At 38.1% G+C, this 22,720-nt stretch overlaps 1 protein-coding gene and 1 non-coding gene across 4 annotated transcripts in view; both read right to left on the bottom strand.

Annotated features, from left to right (window-relative positions):
- The window catches only part of IFT88 (intraflagellar transport 88), an 87,281-nt gene that overhangs the window by 30,868 nt on the left and 33,693 nt on the right, over positions 1 to 22,720 (bottom strand). For all 3 annotated transcript variants that reach the window (XR_011233475.1, XM_069467453.1, XM_069467452.1), the window contains 5 exons: positions 15,205 to 15,291; positions 14,269 to 14,368; positions 9,419 to 9,505; positions 3,652 to 3,838; positions 1,370 to 1,478 (listed from right to left, as the gene is read on the bottom strand). Coding sequence is in view for 2 of the 3 variants with exons in the window: in XM_069467453.1 (XP_069323554.1) it covers positions 1,370 to 1,478; positions 3,652 to 3,838; positions 9,419 to 9,505; positions 14,269 to 14,368; positions 15,205 to 15,291 (570 nt within the window). In the remaining variant the exon portion in view is untranslated. The remainder of the gene's footprint in view (positions 1 to 1,369; positions 1,479 to 3,651; positions 3,839 to 9,418; positions 9,506 to 14,268; positions 14,369 to 15,204; positions 15,292 to 22,720) is intronic.
- On the bottom strand, positions 18,915 to 19,104 carry LOC138383133 (U2 spliceosomal RNA). Its single transcript, XR_011233572.1, has one exon. It is a non-coding gene; the product is annotated as a U2 spliceosomal RNA (small nuclear RNA).

Consider the following 22,720-nt stretch of genomic DNA (forward strand, 5'->3'; position numbering starts at 1 on the left):
ACGTATTTTTCCTATGAGTTTTCCCTAATTAGATTATAAGCCTAAGGATAGGGAGTTATTTTTTTTTTAACTTCCTCTAGTACCTAGTAAATCATATACATATATTCAAATAACTTATTCATACCAATACTTATTGACTACTTATTTTATACTAGATGTCTCAATGAAATGAAAATATTCCAAAGTTCTATTGAAAAAGAAGGGTGTGTCCTATTTTTAATGATGACAAATGTGATGCCGTGAGAAACAAAATAAGAAAATATATTAAAACAGCCTTAAGCATATCAATTGCCTGACTAGATCTGAACTGATCATGAACTAGGTAGTATAAGATCATGATACTAGCAGTGTCATAGAAATTAAATGAACAATAAACAAAATAAAAGGAATAACTATGTCATCTGCTCTAAACCTAAATTTCTTTTATAAAAAAATTTTAATCTACTCTATCAAAAGTATAGCAGATAGTACTTAAAATTATTAAAGGTATACTTCACAATATATGTTTTTTTAAACATATTTGTATAAAATTTATATCAAGATGATAGATAACTTAAAAATCTACCTATGATTTTAACCCTTCCCAATGTTGTGGTCAAAACTTATTGAAATAAGGAGAGAAATTAAAGCTCTTTTCAATTAGTGTGAAAGGTATTAAAAACATTAACAAATTTCTGCTTTTCTAATTGAAGGCAGGGGTGAAGTGGGGGGGAGGACTAAAGAAAGCTAAGAGTTGAAGAAACTGACACGAGAGCAATGTTTTATTGTTCTACATTCCCCAGAGTTCTAAACGTAACATTGGCATATACTGCATACCTTGAATAAAATGACTACTGAATGAATAGAATTAATGAGTGGACTCATATAAAGTATTGCATAATTTTGGGTAGTAAAGATCTTTGGAGAGTTACCTACATGTCAGCTAAAACAAACAAGAGGACTTATCCAAACTCAATCAATAGCACTAATCAGTAATGAATAATATTTGCCTTTTAATTAGTAAGTTAGGGCTTCAATGATACCCTGCCACAAGCCTCAGAATTAATATAGTGGTTTAATGCATCTAATGGACTTTCAATAAATGACATGAGTACTAAAATGTCATATTCCATTACTTTATTGTTTCCAAAAATTCATAAATAATAGCTTTAACCTTTAACTAATTCCTCTTACAGTGCAAATGATCTTTTAAAACAGGATCACTCAAATGATATTTTATCGCGTTACTCTGCTAGTTAGATTATCCTCATCACTTGCTTCAAATATTATCCTCATCAATTTCTTCACTAGTTAAACTTATTTAATAATTAATTCTCAATCACCAATTGAATGAATTAATAACGGTCCTTATGTTTTTCAAATAAGATACACATTTGCTATCTGGTAAAGAACTTGGGCGCTGTTTCGCAGGATTGCATGAAGTTTCAGGAAACAGTCCAAAGCCTCATCTAACCGGTTTAGCTTCTTATAGGTAAGGCCTTAAAAAAAAGAAAAAGAAAACAAAAGCCTATAAGCATTATTATTAATATTAACTTATTCAAAGTAACAGAATGAATCTTTAAATATATGTAAATATTCATCCAGAAGAGAAAATGAAGATGAACTGAGGATTTTTAAAAAGAATAATGGGGATGGGGCTACAAAGCTCCAGTGGTTTTAAAAGTGTAGTGGGGCAGGAATAGACAAACTGATCCATAGAACAGAATAAGGAGTTCAGAAATGGACTCAGTTACAGAATTAAGTTCATGGACATTTAAACCAATGAGGAGGAAGGGACCAGTAATAAATGGTGCTAGGACAACTGAGTACACATAAAAAGAAAAAATGTAGATTCTGATTTTATAAAAAATGAATTCAAAGTTTATTTTAAAACTAAATAGAAAAAACAAAGCTACAAGAATATGAAAAGAAAATACAGAAAAATGATTTTATAATCTTGGGGTAAGAAAAGGGCTTTATAAAGCAATAAACAAATGAAACCACAAATTTTTTAAAAGCAAATTTGACTATATTAATAATAGAAAGCTGTTTGATGAAAGAAATTATAAACAAAGTTAAAAGTCAAGCAATGGAGTAGGGAAAAATATTTAAAACTTACAAAACAAATAAATAAGAATCTGCCTAGGAAGCAAGTGCTCTTCTCCCCCCGGCCCCCTGCCGTGTCAGTACTGCTCTCTTCCCAGATGCCCAAATGGTCACACCCTCCCTTTCTTCCAACATGACTGGAAACACCACATTCTCAGTGAGGCTTTCCCAGCTTCCGTCTAAAATTGCTCATCCCTCCCTGCCTCCCCTATTCTCCAAGGTGGGTAGCAGGCCTGCCTTCCTCCAAGACTGAAGAGTCTTCTCCAGGAGGACAGATCCAGTTGACTGATGGGCAGGTCCCCAACTGAACAAGCCAGACAGACTGGCTTATGGCATGATGCCAATCCATCATTCTCACTCATGAACCCAGAGACTCCACTCAGCTTTTAGCTGCAAACCCCTGAATACCAGGAGACAGCCAAGATCATAAGATCATCGGATATCTGTGGAAAGGCCATAACATGAAAAAGAGAATAAAACAAGCAAACCGAAAAGCAAAAAACACCTATGCAGTGAGAAGAAAACTTCAAAAGAAACTTCAGTAATAACTCGAGAGACAAAATCCAGTAGTGCGTGGACATGCGTTTGCAACACTGCAAACTCACGCCCAGGGAGTGATGACGCCCACTTTAGGAGACCTCCAAAAGTTAGGGAAGAGAATGTGATGGTGGTGAGCCTTCACGGTTTGTAATATTTTATTAAAAACAAAATGTGAAGTAAATATGGCAAAATAATAAAATGTGTTAAATAGAGTGGTAGGTACATGGGTATTTATTTTTTCTGTGCACTTTTTTATATGTTTGAATTGTTCATATTTTAAAAGAAAGAAAATTAGATTTTTTTCTACCTAGTAGTTTGGCAGAAGTTAAAAAGAATGATAATATCTAGGCCGGGTGTGGTGGCTCACGCCTGTAATCCTAGCACTCTGGGATGCCGAGGCGGGTGGATCGCTCGAGGTCAGGAGTTCGAGACCAGCCTGAGCAAGAGCGAGACCCCGTCTCTACTAAAAATAGAAAGAAATTATCTGAACAACTAAAAATACATACAGAAAAAATTAGCCAGGCATCATGGCGCATGCCTGTAGTCCCAGCTACTTGGGAGGCTGAGGCAGTAGGATCGCTTAAGCCCAGGAGTTTGAGGTTGCTGTGAGCTAGGCTGACGCCACGGCACTCACTCTAGCCTGGGCAACAGAGGCAGACTCTATCTCAAAAACAAACAAACAAACAAAAAAAGAATGATAATATCCAATATTATCAGGAATTTTGGGAATCAGTCTTATATACTGCAGTAGAAATAGAAATTGGAAAAGCCTTTTAGGAGGGCAGTATGGCAACCCTGATCCAACTTTTACATGTGCATATCTTTTGAATCATTAAATCCACTTATAATAATCTATAATCTGAGAGGTAGTAGTCTTCTTTTTAATTTTGTGTTAGAAGAAAGTCAACTCCTAATGCACTGCAGCTGTTTAAGCAAAATAAAAACAAAACAAAACACACACACACACACAAAGCAAAAACTAAATAAACAAATAATGCAAAAAGCAATTTCCCTTGTTTCACTTACCAATATTATAAAGTGCTTCAGTACAAGAAGAATCATTTCTTAGAGCCTCTTTATAGAATTCAGCTGCCTTCTCATAATCACCATTTGCAAAAACTGTATTCCCTTTATTAGTAAGAGCTGATGGATTGTATCTATCAGAGTTCACAGCTAAATCTGCATAGCTGCTGGCTTGTGCAAATTCATTTTCCTAAATAAAGTAAAAATGTATACAAATTATTTAAACTTCATCCAATATCTTTTCTGACTATTCTGAGATTACAGATATGAACAGAAACAAATGTTTTACGTATCTTGGTCTTGATAAGCTGATTCTACAAAAGATTTTTAATATCCAGATCAAACTACCCAAGTTTCTTATGATTGACTTCTCCACAACCTCATGGTTTGAATCACAACACTATTTATATGTAGGTGGTTCCATGTTCAACGCCCAAATCCATGTCATCATTTACCGCAGCACTCCCCTTCCCACCTGAAGCCCTGAAATAGCTGTCACGGCAGCACTACCCTCCCTGCCCCTAGCACACGGGTTGCGTCACCTACTAGGTCTCTGCACTTCTAGCAATCCATTGTTTTATCTTCCTCTTCACGGCCAGACACTTGGTCAGGACCTTGTCATCTATCACGCGAGCTACAGGAACCTCTCTATTCTTAAATACTGTGGCCGACTGTGCCAGGTCAGCTTGGTTAAGCCAGGAACTACATTTCCTAGAAGCCCCTTTCCTGTACGGCTCTAGTCTAGACTTGGCCAAAAGAGGAACTTGTGTGGCATGTGGAATGCTCTCTGAAGGCCTTTTTCTTGTCATCAGATGCAGGACAGATGCAGAAATGCCCACGGGTGCCAGCCCTTCCTCACTCACCTCTGCTCCATGTCCAGCTCTTCCTCCCAACTGCAACCCTGCCCCATGACAGGGCTTGGCTGTGGACCCACCGGGAGGCAGCTATACTGAGGCACCTGTTTCCCACAGACCTCCCCATGGAAGCCCTCTAGGTTCCATGTGGCAGCTGGACATAAGTGGCTGGTCACTGACTGATGGTGACTCCTCCTCAGACTCCGCTCCCCGAGCACCTTCGCCACCATGGCTCCTCCTCAATCGTATGAGACCTAATTCCCATGTCCCTTCTCCCATAACACTCACAGTCACAGTCCCCTGGTTAAACTCTTTAAAAACTGAGCTATAACTCACATATAATAAAATTGACCCTTTTTAAATGTACAATTCAGTGGCATTTAGTAAAGTTGTGCAACCATCACTATGTCTATTTACAGAACATTTTTCCCCAACCCTGCACCCATCGGCAGTCACTCCCCATTCTCCCATCCCCCAGCCCCTGACAACCACTAATCTGCTTTCTGTCTCCATGCCTATTCCGGACATTGCATATAAATGGAATCATACAATATGTAGCCTTTTGTGTCTGGTTTCTTCACTTGGTATGGTATTTTTGAGGCTCATCCACGTTGTAGTGTGCATTAATACTTCATTCCTTTTTATGGCCGAATGGTATTCCATTGTGTGGCCACACCACATTGTTTTTATCCGTGCATTGTTGATGGACACTTGGGTTGCTTCCTCTCACCTTTCTGGTTACTATGAATAATGCTGCTATGAACTTTCATATGCAAATTTTTGTGTGGATTCTAAATGAACTCTTATGCAAAAACTGGTACCTACAAGTAGGGTGCTGCTGTCATAAAAACTAAAACACGTAACATTGTCTTTTGGACTAGGTAGCAGGCAAAATTTGGAAAAGCCATGAGGGGGTGCTGCTGGGGACTGGAGAGACGGTGAACCATGAGTGGAGCCTGGAAAGGCAGGAAGGAATTGTTATCAGCGGCTGAATAAAGGGCAAGCCATGCTGTAGTGGTGAAACGGTGGCAAAAGTGGCACCTATGGGGTGGCTTAGAGATAGAAAGTGTACCTAATGAACGTGTGCATGTGGCTAAGGAGATTTCCCAGCAGGATGTGAAGGAGCCAGTTAACTTATTTCAACTGGGTCTGATAGGATACAGGAGAGGAAGATGAGCTCAGGAGAGAACTGCTCAGTTTGCAGGTAAAATTTAGAGGAAATAGAGAAGAACCAGGACTTCTTGGGCTGGAAAATAAAATTATTTCATGTCTCCACTAGTTTCTCCTGGTGGCAAAAGATTATCAAAGTAAGAAATGATTGCAGGGTAAGGATCAATTCAAGGGTGTGGCTGTAACACCTTTTATAAATGTCTCAAAAGATTTAAGGTCACACCTAGCAGACCTTCTCTCACAGGTTTAAAAAAAATAAAAAGAGGGGCTTTTAAGACTCTTCAGGGCTCTGTTCTATAGCACTTACACACCTAAGTGGAAAGGGGTTTGTCCTGAAAAGAATTATGGATGCGGCTTTTGGGGCATGAAGGAAATCCCACTGAGATTTACAGAAAATCCTCCAAGTTTTTAAGGGAACTGGATCAACAAAAGTGTTGCTAGTTTGGATTAAAGGGACAGATACAGATACAGCCCCAAATGAAAAAAGCCCTCTGAGTTCCACATTTCCCTGGGCAGAAAGCAGGCTGAGAAAGTTAATCAGCTGCAAACACAGGCTATTTCCTATGTGAAAGGAAGATGTGCTCAGAGGGCAGAGCCAACAGCCACAGAAGACAAAGAATTAGGGGACCACTTCCAAGGGGCAGAGCTGGGCACATGTGTTCAGCAGGGTTTCATAATTGCCAAGGACCAGTGACTGCAATGTGCCACCATCTCTCCCCTTTTTTAATGAAAGTGTTTGTTACGGTTATTAATGTCCTGTTCTTATCTCACCACGATATGCTGAGTATATGGAGGGCAGATGACATGTTTTTTTCATTCACAGATCTTTGGATCAAGATGAAAGAGGAACTGTGCCTGAGAAAGCCGCATCCCTATCCAGACCTGATGCAGATCATAGCCTTTGAGCCTGATGTTGTGACTGAACGAGGCTCTGTGAGTTTTAGAAAGGGTAAGTACATTTTGCATACAGGGCGACACAAATAATTGAGGCTCCAGTACAGGCAGTGGTAGATTGTTATAATGATGGCCTCCAATGGAGTATGTCTCCTAGTATTCATGCCCTAGTATGGTTCTCTCCCATGTTTGTTTAGTCCCCCCCAAAAAATAATAAACTCAATGCATGCAGGAGCTGATATGTACCTCCGCACTGGGGTTTGCTCTCATGGAATCAAGTCCCACGTAAGAAGTCTGGGGTCTCCTACTGGAATGGCTATGAGAGAAGATTCAGTCTCCCGCAGCTAAGTGCCAGACACAAGGGAGCCATCTGGACCATCCATCCTCAGTCAAGCCTCAGACGATGGCAGCAGCATGAGTAACTTTAAGCTACTAAGTTCTGGGGCAGTTCATTACACAGCAACAGAAAACTGATACAACTATATGTTGGACGCCAACAATATACTTTCAACTATATATCATACACAACTACATGCCAGACTCATCACTTTCATCAAAACATTCTTAATTGCAACCAATTTCTTCAGAATCAGGTACAACTATTTACTGTTCAGATGCTCCAACAGCTCTGCTCAGTTGACTAACAATTCTTCCTTGCTTCTTTAAAATTTCTGTTGGTCTCCTCCTACACATTCATCAAACTTGGTAAAGATGTGGTCACTAATTTGGTCACAGAATTGATTAGTGATTTTATAAATTCAAAAATTAATGGCCATGATAGACACTCTTCTTCACCCCATGGACTTGTCTTTCAGAACTGCTAGGAATGCCACTGGCCACTGGCCACTGGCCACTGGCCTCAGCAGGTGGCCCTCTGTGGAAACTGACCTGTGAAGAAAGGAGGCACCTTGCCCGGTTCCTGGGGATGCCCCCTTTCCAGGGGAGCAGGCTACATCCAATGACAGGTTGATACAAGGGTACAAAGGCCCATTCCCCAAACCCCTACTAGGGACAGTGTTGTAGGCCCACCCCAGCTTCAGAGCATCCTACAAGGTTGGCTAAGGCCCTGCGGTGGTGACTGCATCATAGCCCAGCTTCTGCCTCTGCCCCCAGGTGCTGATCTGCAGAGCTCTACCCTGTAGCAGGCAGAGCTCCATCTCAGCGTCTGCTGTCTCGCCAGCATCAGGGGCTTCTTCTGAGCCTTCTTTCTTTTGTACAGCCCCGCTGGTCTCAATACTGCTCCTATTTGTGTCTTACTTCAAAGACATCATACTACCTTGGTTCTTTTCTTGTCTTCTTGATCTGATTCTTACTCTTGCCTCCTTAGTGTATGTCTATCCCAAAGCTAGTGTTCAGTTCTGTGCTATGATGTCACCCTTGGACAGATCATCTATTTTCAAAGCTTTAACCTCCACAGAGATGATTATCAAATTTCATCTCTAACCATGGTTAACCTTCTGTGACAGTTCTATATACTTCTTAGATACCTCTATTTCCATAACTACAAAAAATGTTTAAATATATTTAAAAACAAACTCAGCATCTTTCTCCCTAATCAGCACCCTCTTCTGGACATGCAACTGGTACCACTCTCTTGGCCAGCAGATCTACAACTCTGGAGTCATTCTTCACCCAGTGGTTTTGATCTCTTTCTTCATCTGAACACACGAGGGATTATAACACCTTTCCACCAGCAACAGCAGTTCAGCACAGCAGTGATTCTTTTTTTTTTTTTTTTTTTTGAGACAGAGTCTCACTCTGTAGCCCAGGCTAGAGTGCCGTGGCGTTAGCCTAGCTCACAGCAACTTCAAACTCCTGGGCTCAAGCGATTCTCCTGCCTCAGCCTCCCGAGTAGCTGGGACTACCAGGCATGCGCCACCATGCCCGGCTCATTTTTTCTATATATTTTTAGTTGTCCAGCTAGTTTCTTTTTATTTTTACTAGAGACGGGGTCTCGGCTCTTGCTCAGGCTGGTCTCGAGCTCCTGAGCTCAAACAATCTGCCCGCCTCAGCCTCCCAGAGTGCTAGGATTACAGGCGTGAGCCACCACGCCCGGCCACAGCAGTGATTCTTAATGGTGCACAAATCAGAAGCTCTAAGAGGGACTGGAAATGCGGTTTAACACACCACAATGACTCTTATGTACACCTCTCCTCCCAGTACTTTCTCACCTCTGCGTGTTTGTTTCTTCTGTTAGTCTGCCCACAAATGCCCCTTTCTCTCTTATCTACATTCTGACCTTCGAGATCCAACTTCTCTACGAAATCTTTCCCCAAAGCCCTAAATTAAAATATTATTTGCCTCCTCTGAATTTCTGAAGCACTTATCTATGCTAATTTATTGTTCTCCGCTTTGAACCTTCCTTCCTTCCTACCCACCTGCCTCCTTTGTTCCAAATTAAGAAAGCTCCCTTTTAAGGAGTTTTTAGGCTTTTGGTATTCCCAATGATTGGCATCCAGTAGATGCTCAATGAATGCTTGTTAAAGATAATACCCTGCAACCTTATATAAATCGTTTAACCTAAGATATCACTTTCTTTATTACTAACACAAAGGAGTTAAAATATATCTCTAGCTCATTTTCCAGCTGTACACTCCACAATTCTACAATGTGATGCTTACCACCACAATTTTTCTCCCTGTTTTCTCCTTCGGAGATGGTCTTCTCACTTATTTCTGCAAACTCAACCTTTGACCTGGCACTTGTCACAATCACATCCACAATAGCCCTCATTCCGCTTACATTCTCCAGCAGTATTCTCTGGCCTCTCCTTAGTCATGATCCTCACACAGAAGTTTAGCGATATAGAAATGCCACATGGTCAAATCTTAGCTGTAAAAAACAAAACTTACCAAATAATACAGGAATGAGAGGTTGGTTGCAGCCGCACTTTTCACTCTACTGTCCTTTTTTTCAAACATTTTTAAGGTCTCTACAGCCTAGAAAGAGAGTATCTGAAGGTTACTACCATCGTAATACGACAGTACTCAAGCTTATGGCTGGAGAAAAGATCAGATTTGTATGAAGGGTAAGTAAGACCAGGGACGGGCACAAGAGGGGTGGATTAATATGTTCAAGAAAACAAATGACAAGAGGAGAATTTCATTCAAGAATTAGAATTTATGTAAAAGAATAAAATGGAAATTCTGGCACTAAAAATATAACTGAAAGTAAGACCACAGAGATAGGTCTAACAGCAGATTAGATATAGCTGAAGAGAGGACTGGTGACTGGAAGAAAGGTCAGTAGTAAACGTTGAGTCTTAGGCATCAGGAGATGCAGTTTAGTGCTTATCCTGCACAGCGGGGTGGGGAATAGGGCTGGAAAGGTTTTGCCTAAGAGACACAGTCAAATTTGCCTTTTACAAAATAATTCTGGGATTTCTTCTTCTGGATTTAATAGATTAGTCTATAGAAGACCATTTTCTCACAGAAAACAACTAGAAAAGTTATATAAAATACTAAAAATATTTTTTGAAGGCACTGGAGAGCTACCAAGGCAACCAAGACTTGAAGGCCAAGATCCCAGAAAATGTTCAGAGAAAGTAAAGCACAGCAAAGGAAAAGGCCAAAAATACATTCTTAGAAAAGAACATAAGAGACAGGGGAAAACAGTGAAAAGGTCTAATATAAATGTAATTGGAGTTCCAGAAGGGGAAGAAAGACAATGGCTGAGAGTTTTCTAAAATCCAATAACCAAAAATAATTTTGGGAATATTATAAAAAAATGATCTAAAGTAGATCCAAATATAATTACATTTTCAAGTCATGAGAAATGAAAAGTACATTTTTAACCACCTGGAAGGTCTAAGATAATCCTAACCAAATAAGATATGTGGAATGGTAGGATAACCTTGCATGAAGGGCGAATGAGCACTCCACCTAGAAATGACTTCAGAGTATCGGAAAGAAAAAAAAAAGGTACAGAAAGGTGACGGGTTTTCCTTAGTTCCTTCTTTTAAAATACATTTACTGAATAAAAGATGCTCAGCCTCTTGGTGCCTCCGGCTCCTGGAAGGTAGTGTCCAAGCAAAAGTTGTGTCACAAAAGTTGTTAGCTACAGTTACTATAAATATCTGAAAATTTTGAGATGTGTGCTGTGCAGGGTTTGACCTCAAATGAAGTACCAGTAAGTATGTTGACTCAATTTTTTTGAAGGGTAGAAGATCTTAAAATACCAGATACAGATCCCTGGGTTACAATATGAATAAATTATTATTTATTTTATTTATGTTTATATAACAAAATATCCAGCAAGTTATTCTTTTAAAGGGTTTCTGATGACTTTTAAAAAAATTGGAATTTTTTTAGGCCAGTAATTTATAATTTCACAGAGTAAACACTAGAAAAGAAAAACCCAACGTCACATCCTCACTTTTGAGATTCTATTTCTCAGTTACTTTCTTGGAAGGATCTATCTTATGAAACCGCCAAGAAGTTCCTTAAACTTACCTCAAAAATCATTGCTGCTCATATTGTTCATACTGTAGAAACTAGCTCATTGATTCTTTATACAACCTCCACAGCTATTAACGTAGAAGCCACTGCTGTTTTGAATCTCTAAATTTTATAAGCTGCATTTCACTTTGAATAAGAATTGAGATGTTTTAATCTTCACTTTTAGATTGTGTCACAATAAATGTATGTGTTACTTCAAAAAGGCACTTGAATAGGTATCTCATATATTCATTAAACTCTCTGAAGTGAAGCATACAGGGAAAGAAAGCTGTTCTCTAATGTTTACGACATCCATAAAACAGAATACAAAAAGAAAGCTAACAAGCAACAGCAGTAATTGTTTTAATAAAAGGAATGCTATAGTAGTTTATATCATTCCTTTCAGAAGCAGCCATTCATATTACAGTCAAAGAAATGTGTTGAATTTTTAAATTTTGATATTTACTGCTTTGCAGCTCATTAATAACAATAACAACACTTTAAGGCTACATTTAATACCAAATCTATTTTCTCCCAAAATGGTTACCATGAATCCAAATAACATGTAGAAAGCAATGCAATCCAAAGTTATTACTTAAAAGAATTAACAAAGGTATTTAGAACTTAAAACTTCCATTTAAGAACATCTGACAGAGTAAAAACATTTCATATTGTAAGTTTCTAAATTATGAGCTATTCCAAAAGGCTAAATAATTATTCTAATAAAAGGAACACTCTCAGGTACATTTTGGCTCAGAATTTTGTTCTGAAATCAGGCTGTTTTCATAACTATTCTTTACATGTCCATGAATGTATATCCAATATTTCTGCTTTTAAAAGTAAAATATTATAATTTATAAATGAAACTGATAAAACTGCAAATTTAAATTTAGCTGTAAATGATAAAACAAATAATGAGAATAAACATTGTTAGCTTGGGTTTTTTTCTTTTTTCTAAAAATAATTAGGAAAATAGCTATATGTCTGTTTTGGTTTCTTTTCCAGCTGATGCCGTCTACTCCTGGCATCAGCATTTCACCACGTCTGTTCCTGTATTATCACTGGCCTTCACATCAACTGCTTCATCTCAACCATCTCTGGCTTTTTGGCAGAGTTTTTTCCTATTACAAAAGTGGCCACAAACACCACCATTATCAATAAAGAACCATATTCTGTGATTTCTGCATCTTTTCTTTTAAAAAGTATTTAAAAGGCTGGGTGCGGTGGCTCATGCCTATAAGCCTAGCACTCTGGGAGGCCGAGACAGGTGGATTGTTTGAGTTCAGGAGTTCGAGACCAGCCTGAGCAAGAGTGAGACCCCGTCTCTACTAAAAAAATAGAAAGAAATCAGCCGGACAACTCAAAACATAAATATAAAAAATTAGCCAGGCATGGTGGCGCATGCCTGTAGTCCCAGCTACTCGGGAGGCTGAGGCAGGAGGATTGCTTGAGCGCAGGAGTTTGAGGTTGCTGTGAGCTAGGCTGACACCACGGCACTCTAGCCCGGGCAACAGAGTGAGACTCTGTCTCAAAAAAAAAAAAAAAGTATTTAGAGAGCTAACTGTAGAACTATATCCTTATAGAAGAAACTGTAATTTTTTCTCTTTTATTTTGAATTGTAAATAAAGTAGTCTTCATCAAATGGTCATTATGAGATATGTCAACCCAATCTTTTTTAACCTAATACCATTCCTTTCAAAGTAAGATTGTATTATACCCACCTCGTCATACTTACAATATGTAAACAAAAGAAATACAAAGTGAAAGCAATGTTGAAAAGAAAGCAGAAATGGCATTTAACAAATATTGGCAAACTAATTGATATTAAAAACTTGAAAATGCAAATGGAACAAAAGATATTTTGATTGAGAAAGCTGGGAAAGCAGCAGACAGTAAGATCTGAGTTAAATGAATTTTCATATGAAAAAATTAGAGTGTTTATTTCTTAATGGACATAGTTTTACAACATAAACTATGGCAACGCATTGTTAGTCCTTTCTAAAAAGATCATTTAAAAATAAAATGTCAAGAGAAAACTGGCAACATGATTTTTTTCCATTTTGTCATCTATAACAGTGTATCTCACATACACAAACATTGTTTTTGCTCATGTATCACTTCTGCAAGATAATAAACACCACTTTGTCTCACTCCATTTCCACTGGAAAGGCATGACAATAATGTTGAAGAGTTATTAGTGGCATTTTTAATGACCAAGGGCGTGATGATATATGAAAGTACAGATAGAAAGATACTCTGAAAAGTCTTTTTCAAATGCTTTGTAAATGCTAAAAATTAAGCACAGTAAATTAATATTTGCAATAGGACTACTCCACAGTATTTTATTATATTAATCATATAATTATTTCAGGAACCCTGTGGTCGCTTTTTTCTACTCTCACATTGTTTGAGTGGATGGTGTTCTCCCCACTCCCTTAGTCTTTTCTGTTGTGTCCTGGACAAGAGGATGGCCCTTAAACAGGAAGAAAGCTGAAAGCACAGGCTTGGGATTAGATGTGGGAAAGATGCGGTGGCTTTCTCTGGCCCTTGCTTTCTGGGTTTGACCTGGAGGAGCTGAGTTTTCTGAAACACTAACCACTGGTGTTACAGACTAGGACATCAGGTTCACTCTGTTCACTCTCTCTCGCTGTCCCCTCTTTTTCTTACAGCTGTCTAAGCCTCCTGGTCTTGCGTCAGCTCTGTCCTGAGACTACTGAAGGAGAGCACCCTCCACCTCCACCCAAGGCAGGAAGGTAGCAGCACAGCCAATGAGAGATCTACAGGGTTCAAAAACCACATCCAGCAACAAGACCCTCTCATCCCCAATGCCATGTCAATAAGGAAATAAAACACATAAAATGGACGATGGGAAAGCGGCATGGTGAGGACAGCAGGATGGAAGCACGTCAGGCTGCTACGCCAGCTCCTAGCCTTCCGCGCTCCCCACGCACAATCACGCTAAGCCTGAAAACCTTATTGCTTCAGGGAAAGTTTGAAAACCTGGGAAGTTAATCTCTGGACTAGCATATGGTTTGATAATTTAGCAACCATGATATACAAAGAAAGTATTTACACTATAAGAAACAGGCCAAACAGGTAAAAATTAATCAAAGTTTAAAACTATATTAATGGAAAGTATGTTAAAATAGAAATAATATTACCCAACTTCAGAATAATCACAGGTAACATTCTAGAAGGGAATTTCCCTGTTTTTATTGCTTTGACCAATTAAGATATGAAATTCCATCTATTTTTTAAAAACTTACTTGGTTAAAGTCCTTTTGTCTCAAGTATGTAATTGCTTTATTTATTTCCAGATCATTGGCTAGCTCTACATATTGAGAAGCTTTCACTACTTCCACGCACCTATAAAAAAAACCATAAAAAAGGTTACTTGATTTTGTTTTAGTACATTTACATTGTTGGCTTTTTTAAATGTGACTTTTCAAAGATTTTTTAAAGGGTCCCTAGCGCTTTGTAAGGTTAAGGACTTGATTTCCTCCAATATAGGCTTTAAGTTACTGAAGTCTTCAGTTCTAAACAAATTTTCTTATCCAATTTCTCATCAGCCTATTGTCAGTTCTAATTATTTATGATATTTTAAATAAAAATTTGATTGATATCTGCATTCTCATTTTTTAATTAACTACTAAAACAGTTTCAGTTTGTAACAGGTTACATTGTTTCTGTATTTTTTTCCTCTTAAATGCTCTCATGGTGAGAAAAATTCTACAGAACTTATAGAACATATTTAATTTTTTGTGTCCCAGCTTGAATAAACCATTGTAGATCTGTTTACCAAAGGATAGAACATTTACTATTTTACTATATATCAGGCACTGTGCTAATTGCTTTATAACCATAATTACATTGAATTCTCACAACAACCCCAAAAGATAGGATTATCTTTATAGATGGGAAATGGAAGATCTGAGAACAAGCAAATGGAAAATTGTTACATAAGAATTTAAACCCAAATCTTATTGACACCAAAACCCACTGTACCAAGAAAGACAAGAGTTTTTCAAATTGAGGTCTTGCAATCAATTTATTGGTTCATGACTCTTATTATCTGCTTAATAAATACAAATCAAATACATAATTATTCGCTTTTCTAATGACAATATTAATTTTAAATCAAAAATATAAACTATGAAAAGAAAATACTATATCCATGCAGTTTTATTGAATTTCTCTCTTACCAATCATAACCTACAGCAAAAGATGTTTCAATTACAGGAGCAATGAGTTTTGCAGCTGTCATGATGTATTTTTCTGCCATGGCTTTCCTATAGTAAACAAACAAAAAAGTTATATTTAAAAATATGGCAGAAAAATAGTTTGGATTTATTTCTTAAAATTTAAGTGTATTAACCCCAGTGAGAATGGCCTTTATCAAAAAAACCCACAACAACACATGTTGGCGTGGGTGTGGAGAGACAGGAACACTAATACACTGCTGGTGGGACTGCAAACTAGTGCAACCCCTGTGGAAAGCATTATGGAGGTATCTTAAACAGATTCAAGTAGACCTGCCATTTGACCCAGCAATCCCATTACTGGGCATATACCCAAAGGAAAAAAGGTCATTCTGTAACAAAGACACATGTACCCGAATGTTTATAGCAGCACAATTCACAATAGCAAAGAAGTGGAAACAACCCAAATGCCCATCAATACATGATTGGATTAGTAAACTGTGGTATATGTATACCATGGAATATTACTCAGCTATAAGGAATGATGAAGATACGACATCTCTATGGTTCTCCTGGAGAGAGTTGGAACCCATTATATTAAGTGAAGTATCCCAAGAATGGAAAAACAAGCATCACATGTACTCACCAGAAAATTGGTTTCCCTGATCACCACCTAAATACAAATCTGGGAACGACACCAACTGGACATCAGACTGAGGTGGGGGGTGGGGGAGGGGATGGGGGTATGCCTACACAATGAGTGCATTGTGCACCGTTTGGGGAGTGGTAACACTTGAAGGTGCTGACTTGGGAAAGGGGGGGTGGGGAAAAAAATATGAAACTCTTGTTTTTAACTTGCACTGTTCACTTAATAATTTATCATGAATATTTCCCATATTATTTCATATCATTGTACAAGAAATAATGTATACATTATGAGGACATACTGTATCTAACAAGATATACTGTTAGACTCTTTGATTCTGTAAAATTAAATTGTTATTAATGATAAAAAAATAATAAAAAAAAATTAAAAAAAAAAGAAAAAAAAATTTAAGTGTAAACATTATCTATCTCTCAAAGCTAACATACCACAAAAGCCTACTAAACAATGGACTGGAAATCTATTTATAAGTCAGGCTAAAAACCTTGACTAGGAAACATGATTAGCAAGCCATGACTGCCTTCTGGGTCAACAGTGCTCATTTCTTTTCTTTTTTGCTTTATGATGCCTTCTGATATACTGAAGAAAGAAAGAGATACTGGAGAAACAGAAGGCTCTGCGGTGGAAGGACGCTGTGGGCATGTAAAGACTGAAACGGCCACTGAAGAAATAGGACGTGATAAATAGTAAAACTGAATTACATGTTGCTTTTGTATGTGGTATAAGCATATATGTCACATATGTGTATGTATATGTATTGTGTACATATGAAATATATATATATATATCACCATTGGTGAAAAATGCCAAATTGCTTTCCAAGTGGATATACCAATTTATAGTGGTGGAGGAAAGTTCTCTTAGTCATTTCTTCTTGGATTTATACACACAGTTCTTAAAATGGACTCTAAATGTACATACTACCTTATAACCTGCTCTCTATACTTAATATGCTGTATTAATATACAAATACCATCTTTCCAAGTCATTAAACATTCATTTGTAATAGCTATTCTTGCTTTTAAACTTTTTGAGACAATTGCAGATTTGCAAACATTTGTAAACAATAATAAAGATCCCATATATCCTTTAGCCAGTTTCCCCAACAGTAACAGCCTTCAAAACTACAGTACAATATTGTAACCAGGTTACTGGCTGTTTCAAGATACAGAATATTTCCATCACATTTCCATGCCCTTATCCCCGCACCCTTTTCAATTCCTGACAATACAAATCTGATCTCCACTTCTATAATTTTATCACTTTAAGAATGTTATATAAATGGAATCATTTAGATTATCTTTTGGGATTGGCTATTTTCATGAGGTACAATTCCCTTCAGATCTACTCAAATTGTTGCGTGTATCAATAGCTTATTCCTTGGGAGGCCGAGGCAGGAGGATCGCTCGAAGTCAGGAGTTGGAGACCAGCCTGAGCAAGAGCAAGACCCCGTTTCTACTAAAAATAGAAAGAAATTATATGGACAGCTAAAAATATATAGAGAAAAAAAATTAGCCGGGCATGGTGGTGCATGCCTGTAGTCCCTGCTACTTGGGAGGTTGAGGCAGAAGTATTGCTTAAGCCCAGGAGTTTGAGGTTGCTGTGAGCTAGGCTGACGCCACAGCACTCTAGCCCAGGCAACAGACCGAGACTCTGTTTCAAAAAAAAAAAAAAATAGCTTATTCCTTTTTGTTGCTGAGTAATATCCATGTTATATAGAAGGGATGCAGAAAAAGCATTTGACAAAATTCAACACCCATTCATCATAAAAACATAAAAACAAACAGCGAAAAGATTCATCCTTTTTGAATCATGATTTTTCTTCTTTATTAGTATGGTGGATTACGTTGATTTTCTAATAATGAACCAGGCTTGCATCCTTGAAACTAATCCTAAGGATTTTTTTTCTGGACTCTCAGTTCCATTCCCTTGATTTGCATGTCTGTCTTTATGCTAGTACCACACAGTCTTGCTTAGCATAGCTTTATAGTTAGAGTCCTCCAACTTTGCTATTCTCTTTCAACACTGTTTGGGTTATTCTGTGTCTCTCACATTTTCCTATCAGTTTTAGGGTCAACTTGTTGCTTTCTGCAAAAACACTGCTAGAATTTTGATAACGATTGCATTGAATCTGTAAATCAATTTGGGGAGTGCTACCACCTTAACATCATTAAGTGCCTATCCATAAACATGAGATATCATTTATTTAGCTTCTTTCTGTTCTTTCAACAATGTTTTATAGTTTTCAGAGTCTAAGTTTTACAATTCTGTCATTAAATTTATTCCTAATAATTTTTTTTAAATTTCAGAATATTACCAGGGTATAAATGTTTTGGTTACATGGATTGCTTTTGTACAGCTTGAGTTATAGTTATAAGTGTGCCCATCGTACAGATAGTGTACACTGTACCCATTAAGTATGATTTCACCCATCCCTTTTCCCCCTCCTACCTGCTTGCTTTCCATTGAGTTTTACTTCTGTATGTGCTGTGAGTGCTGATCAGTTAGTTCCAATTTAATAGTGAGTAAATGTGGTGTTTATTTTTCCATTCTTGCAATACTTCACTTAGGAGAATCCAGTTCTATCCAGGTTGTTACAAAAAGTATTAATTCATCATTTTTTATGGCTGAGTAGTACTCCATGGTGTACATATACCACATTTTATTAATCCACTCATGGACTGATGGGCACTGGGGTTGATTCCACATCTTTGCAATTGTGAATCATGCTGCAATAAACATTCAAGTGCAAGTGTCTTTTGGTAAAATGGATTTTTTTCCTTTGGGTAAATATCCAGTAGTGGGCTTGCTGGAGCAGATGTTAGGTCTGCTTTTAGTTCTTTGAGGAATCTCCATACTATTTTCCACAGAGGTTGTATAGTTTGCAGTCCCACCAACAGTGTGTAAGTGTTTCTTTCTCTCGGCATCCATGCCAGCATCTGTTGTTTTGGGACTTCTTGAATATTCCTAATAATTTTTATGCTATGGTAAATATAATTGCTAATTTCATTTTTGAATAGTTCATTGGTAGTATATATATTTTGTTCTGAGGGGAGGCATCATTTCTGGAAAATTGCAATACCAGGTTGATGCATAAAATGGATGGAGCAAGCTCCTATTCCATCTCCCTGCTCCAAAAATCCATTTAATAGATCGTCCTTGGACAGAAGAAGTATCAGATATTAAATTGTTAAGAACAGATACTACACTTGATCTTAGCCAAAAGGCCAAGAAGCCATTAGTATATTTCTATACTATTGATTTTTGTACATTGATTTTTTTACCCTGCAACCCTGCTGAAATCATTTGTTGTTCTAATAGTTTTTCAGTTGAGTCCTTGAGGATTTTCTATATACAAGATCATGTCATCTACAAATGGTTTTACTTGTTCCTTTCCAATCTGAGTCTTTTACTTTTCTTTTCCTTAACTGCCAAAGCTCCAGTACAATGATGAATAGAACTGATGAAAGTAGATGTCCTTATCTCATTCCTGATCTTAGGAGGAAAGCATTGAGTCTTTCACCATTCAGTGGGATGTTAACTGTGGGTTTCTCACACATGCACTTTATCAAATTGAGGAAGCTTCTTTCTACTCCTATCTTTTTGAGCTTTTTGTTTTTTATCATGAAAGCATTTTGTCAATTTTTCTTGTTTCTACTGAGACCATCACGTAGTTTGTATCCTTCATTCTACTGATATCCTGTATTATATTAATTGATTTTTATCTGTTAAACCAATTTCACATTCCTGGGAAAAATCCCACTTGATCATGGTGTGTAATTCACTCCACATTTTGTTAATATTTTGATTTGCTAGTATTTTCTTGAGGATTTTCACATCCATATTCCTTAATATTTATAGGGCTTATTCAAGTGACCTATTTCATATTAAATGACTCGTGGTAGTTTGTGGTTTTCAAGAAAGCGGTCCATTTCATCTAAGTTGTCAAATTTATGTTTGTAGTATTCTTTTATTATATTTTTGATGCCTGCAAGGTCTGTAGTGATAGCTCATTTTGTTCCTCATATTGGTAATTTGTGTTTTCTATCTTATTTTTCTCTCTTGCTGGAAGTCTGTCAATTTTATTGATCTTTTCAAAGAACCAGCTCTAAGTTTCATTGACTTTCTCTATTACCTATTTTCAATATCAATTATTTCTATTCTTTTTATTATTTCTTTCCTTCTGCTTCCTTTAGGTTGATCTTGCTCTTCTTTATCTAGGTTTTTGTGCTGGGAAGCTGAGCTAGTTGATTTAAGACTTTTCCACTGTCACACTAATTGTTTCTTCCGTATGGATAAGGTGGCATTTTTCTCTGGCTCCTTTCAAGACTTTTTCTTTGTTCTTAATTTTCAGAAGTTTAATCATGACATATCTTCACATGGATTTCCTTGGGTTTATCTTGTTTGGGCTTCACTCAACTTCTTGAGTAGGTTTATTTTTCTTGCCAAATTTCAGAAGTTTTCAGCCGTTATTTCTTTAGTCTCACCCTCTTTCTCTTCTTTTTCCCGGACTCTACTAACACAGTGTTAGATCTTTGTTACAGTCCCACAGGTCCCTGGGGCTCTATCCATTTTGGGTTTTAATCTATTTTCTCTGTTGTTCAGATTGGGCATTTCCATCTTCTACTTTCCAGTCTACTACAATGTTCCTCCATCTCCTCCATTCTACCAATGAGCCCATTCCCTAAGCTTATTTCAGTTATTGTATTTTTCAGCTCTAAAATTTCTATTTGGTTCTTCCTTATATCCTCTATTTCTTTTCTGAGGCTATATTTTCATTTGTTTTAAGCATGTTTGTAACTGCTTGTTGAAGGCTCTTTTTCATGGCTGCTTTAAAATCCGTCAGGCAACTCTAACATCTTTGTCATCTCAATGTTTGCATGTATTGATTGTCTTTTTTTTTTTTTTAAGAGAATATTTCAGTTTCCTGAGCTAGAGCGCAGTGGCATCATCATAGCTCACTGTAACCTCAAACTCCTGGGCTCAAGCGATCCTCCTGCCTCAGCCCCCCGAGTAGCTGGGACTACAGGTGCATGCCACCACGCCCAGGTAATTTTTCTATTTTTTTGTAGAGATAGAGTCTTGCTCTTGCTTAGGCTGGTCTCAAACTCCTGACTTCAAGTGATCTTCCCTCCTCAGCCTCCCAGAGCGCTAGGATTATAGGTGTGAGCCACCAGGCCAGGCCTGATTGTCCTTTTTCATTTAGGTTGGGATCTTCCTATTTTGGTATAACAAATGATACTTGATGGAAACTTGTACATTTCTGAATTATGAGACCCTGGATTGTATTTAAATCTTCTGTTTTAGCTGGTTTTCTGGATACCACTCCATCAGGGGATAGAGAGACACCACCTTACCACTGCCAGGTGAAGGTGGAAATCTAGCCTCTTCACATGCCTCCGTTGACACTCAAAGTGGGCAGGGGGGTCCTTGTTTCTGCTGGGTAGGGTGGGAGATTTTGCTTCCCACATGGTCTTATTAAGGCCATGGTGGGCGGGGGGTTGGGGGGGCTTGCTACCAGTGGGTGAGGATTAAAGCCCTGACTCTCCACTAAGCCTCCCCTGACACTATCCCAGGAGAAAGGGGGAGGGGTACTTCACTACTGCTGGGTGAGGGTGGAATTCCAGGCTCCCCATGTGTCATCCACTGACACAAGAAGAGTGGGACAGACTTTAGGGATTAAAGTCCTGGCTCCCTACTTGGCCTTCTCCGATACTTGGTGGGATGTTAGGGGCATCTCCTCTAGCCTTGTAAGGGTGGAAATCTAGGTTCCCTCCCAACTTGGCTTTTGCTGGTGTACATGCGGGTACAGCCACTTTTTCTGTGGTATTTATGTGTAACTTTTCAGTCTTGCTAGCCTACCCCTTTCCTGGATCCTTTGGCTAGAGAAAGCAGGCTTTATTAGGGTTTTTGTTTCGTTTTGTTTTATAGCACGCCCATTGGTGGTTTCTGATTGCCACCTGTGTTCGCTCCAAGTCTGCGATGTATGAGGGGAACTCACTATCATGTTGCTCCTCATTCTGACGTCACTAGCCAGTCTGCCTTCCTCTCTCCACCTGTCTTCTTATATTTGTTTTGTATAAAACTTCCAGGGTTTTTAGTTGTACTTAGCGGAAAGAATAGGAAAAAGTATGTCTACTTCATCTTCCCAGAAGTGTAAGTCTCCGCTTTATTTTTAATGTTAAACTAATCCCTAAAGATTAAAGGCCCTCCATACATACAATAGAATATCATTCAGCCTTAAAAGGAAGGAAATTCTGACATGTGCTATAACATGGATGAACCTTGAGGACATATGCTAAGTGCAATAAACCAGTCACAAAAAGACAAATGCTGTATGATTCCACTTATATGAGGTACCAAGAGCAGTCAAAGTCACAGACAGTAGAATGGAGGTTTCCAGGGCTGGGGAGGGAATGAAGGGGGAGCTATTGTTTAGTAAGTATAGAGTTTTAGTTTTGCAAGATGAATAGAGTTCCTGAGACTGGTTATACAGCAACGTGAATGTACTTAACACCACTGAACTGTATAAAGATGGTTAAGATGGTAAATTTGATGTTATGTGTGTTTTAACCACAATTTTAAAAAAAGATTAAGAACCCTCCATCATGTGATATACTCCTAATACACCTATTGCATGTTCAATACATATTAAAACCTTCAAATCATACTTGGCAGAGACTAGGTTCCTGTCACTTTTTTTTTTTTTGAGACAGTATCACTCTGTTGCCCAGGCTAGAGTGCCGTGGCGTCAGCCTAGCTCACAGCAACCTCAAACTCCTGGGCTTACGCGATCCTCCCACCTCAGCCTCCTGAGTAGCTGGGACTACAGGCATGTGCCACCATGCCTGGCTA

Source organism: Eulemur rufifrons, chromosome 4 (assembly GCF_041146395.1).
Source record: "Eulemur rufifrons isolate Redbay chromosome 4, OSU_ERuf_1, whole genome shotgun sequence".
Taxonomy (NCBI): domain Eukaryota; kingdom Metazoa; phylum Chordata; class Mammalia; order Primates; family Lemuridae; genus Eulemur; species Eulemur rufifrons.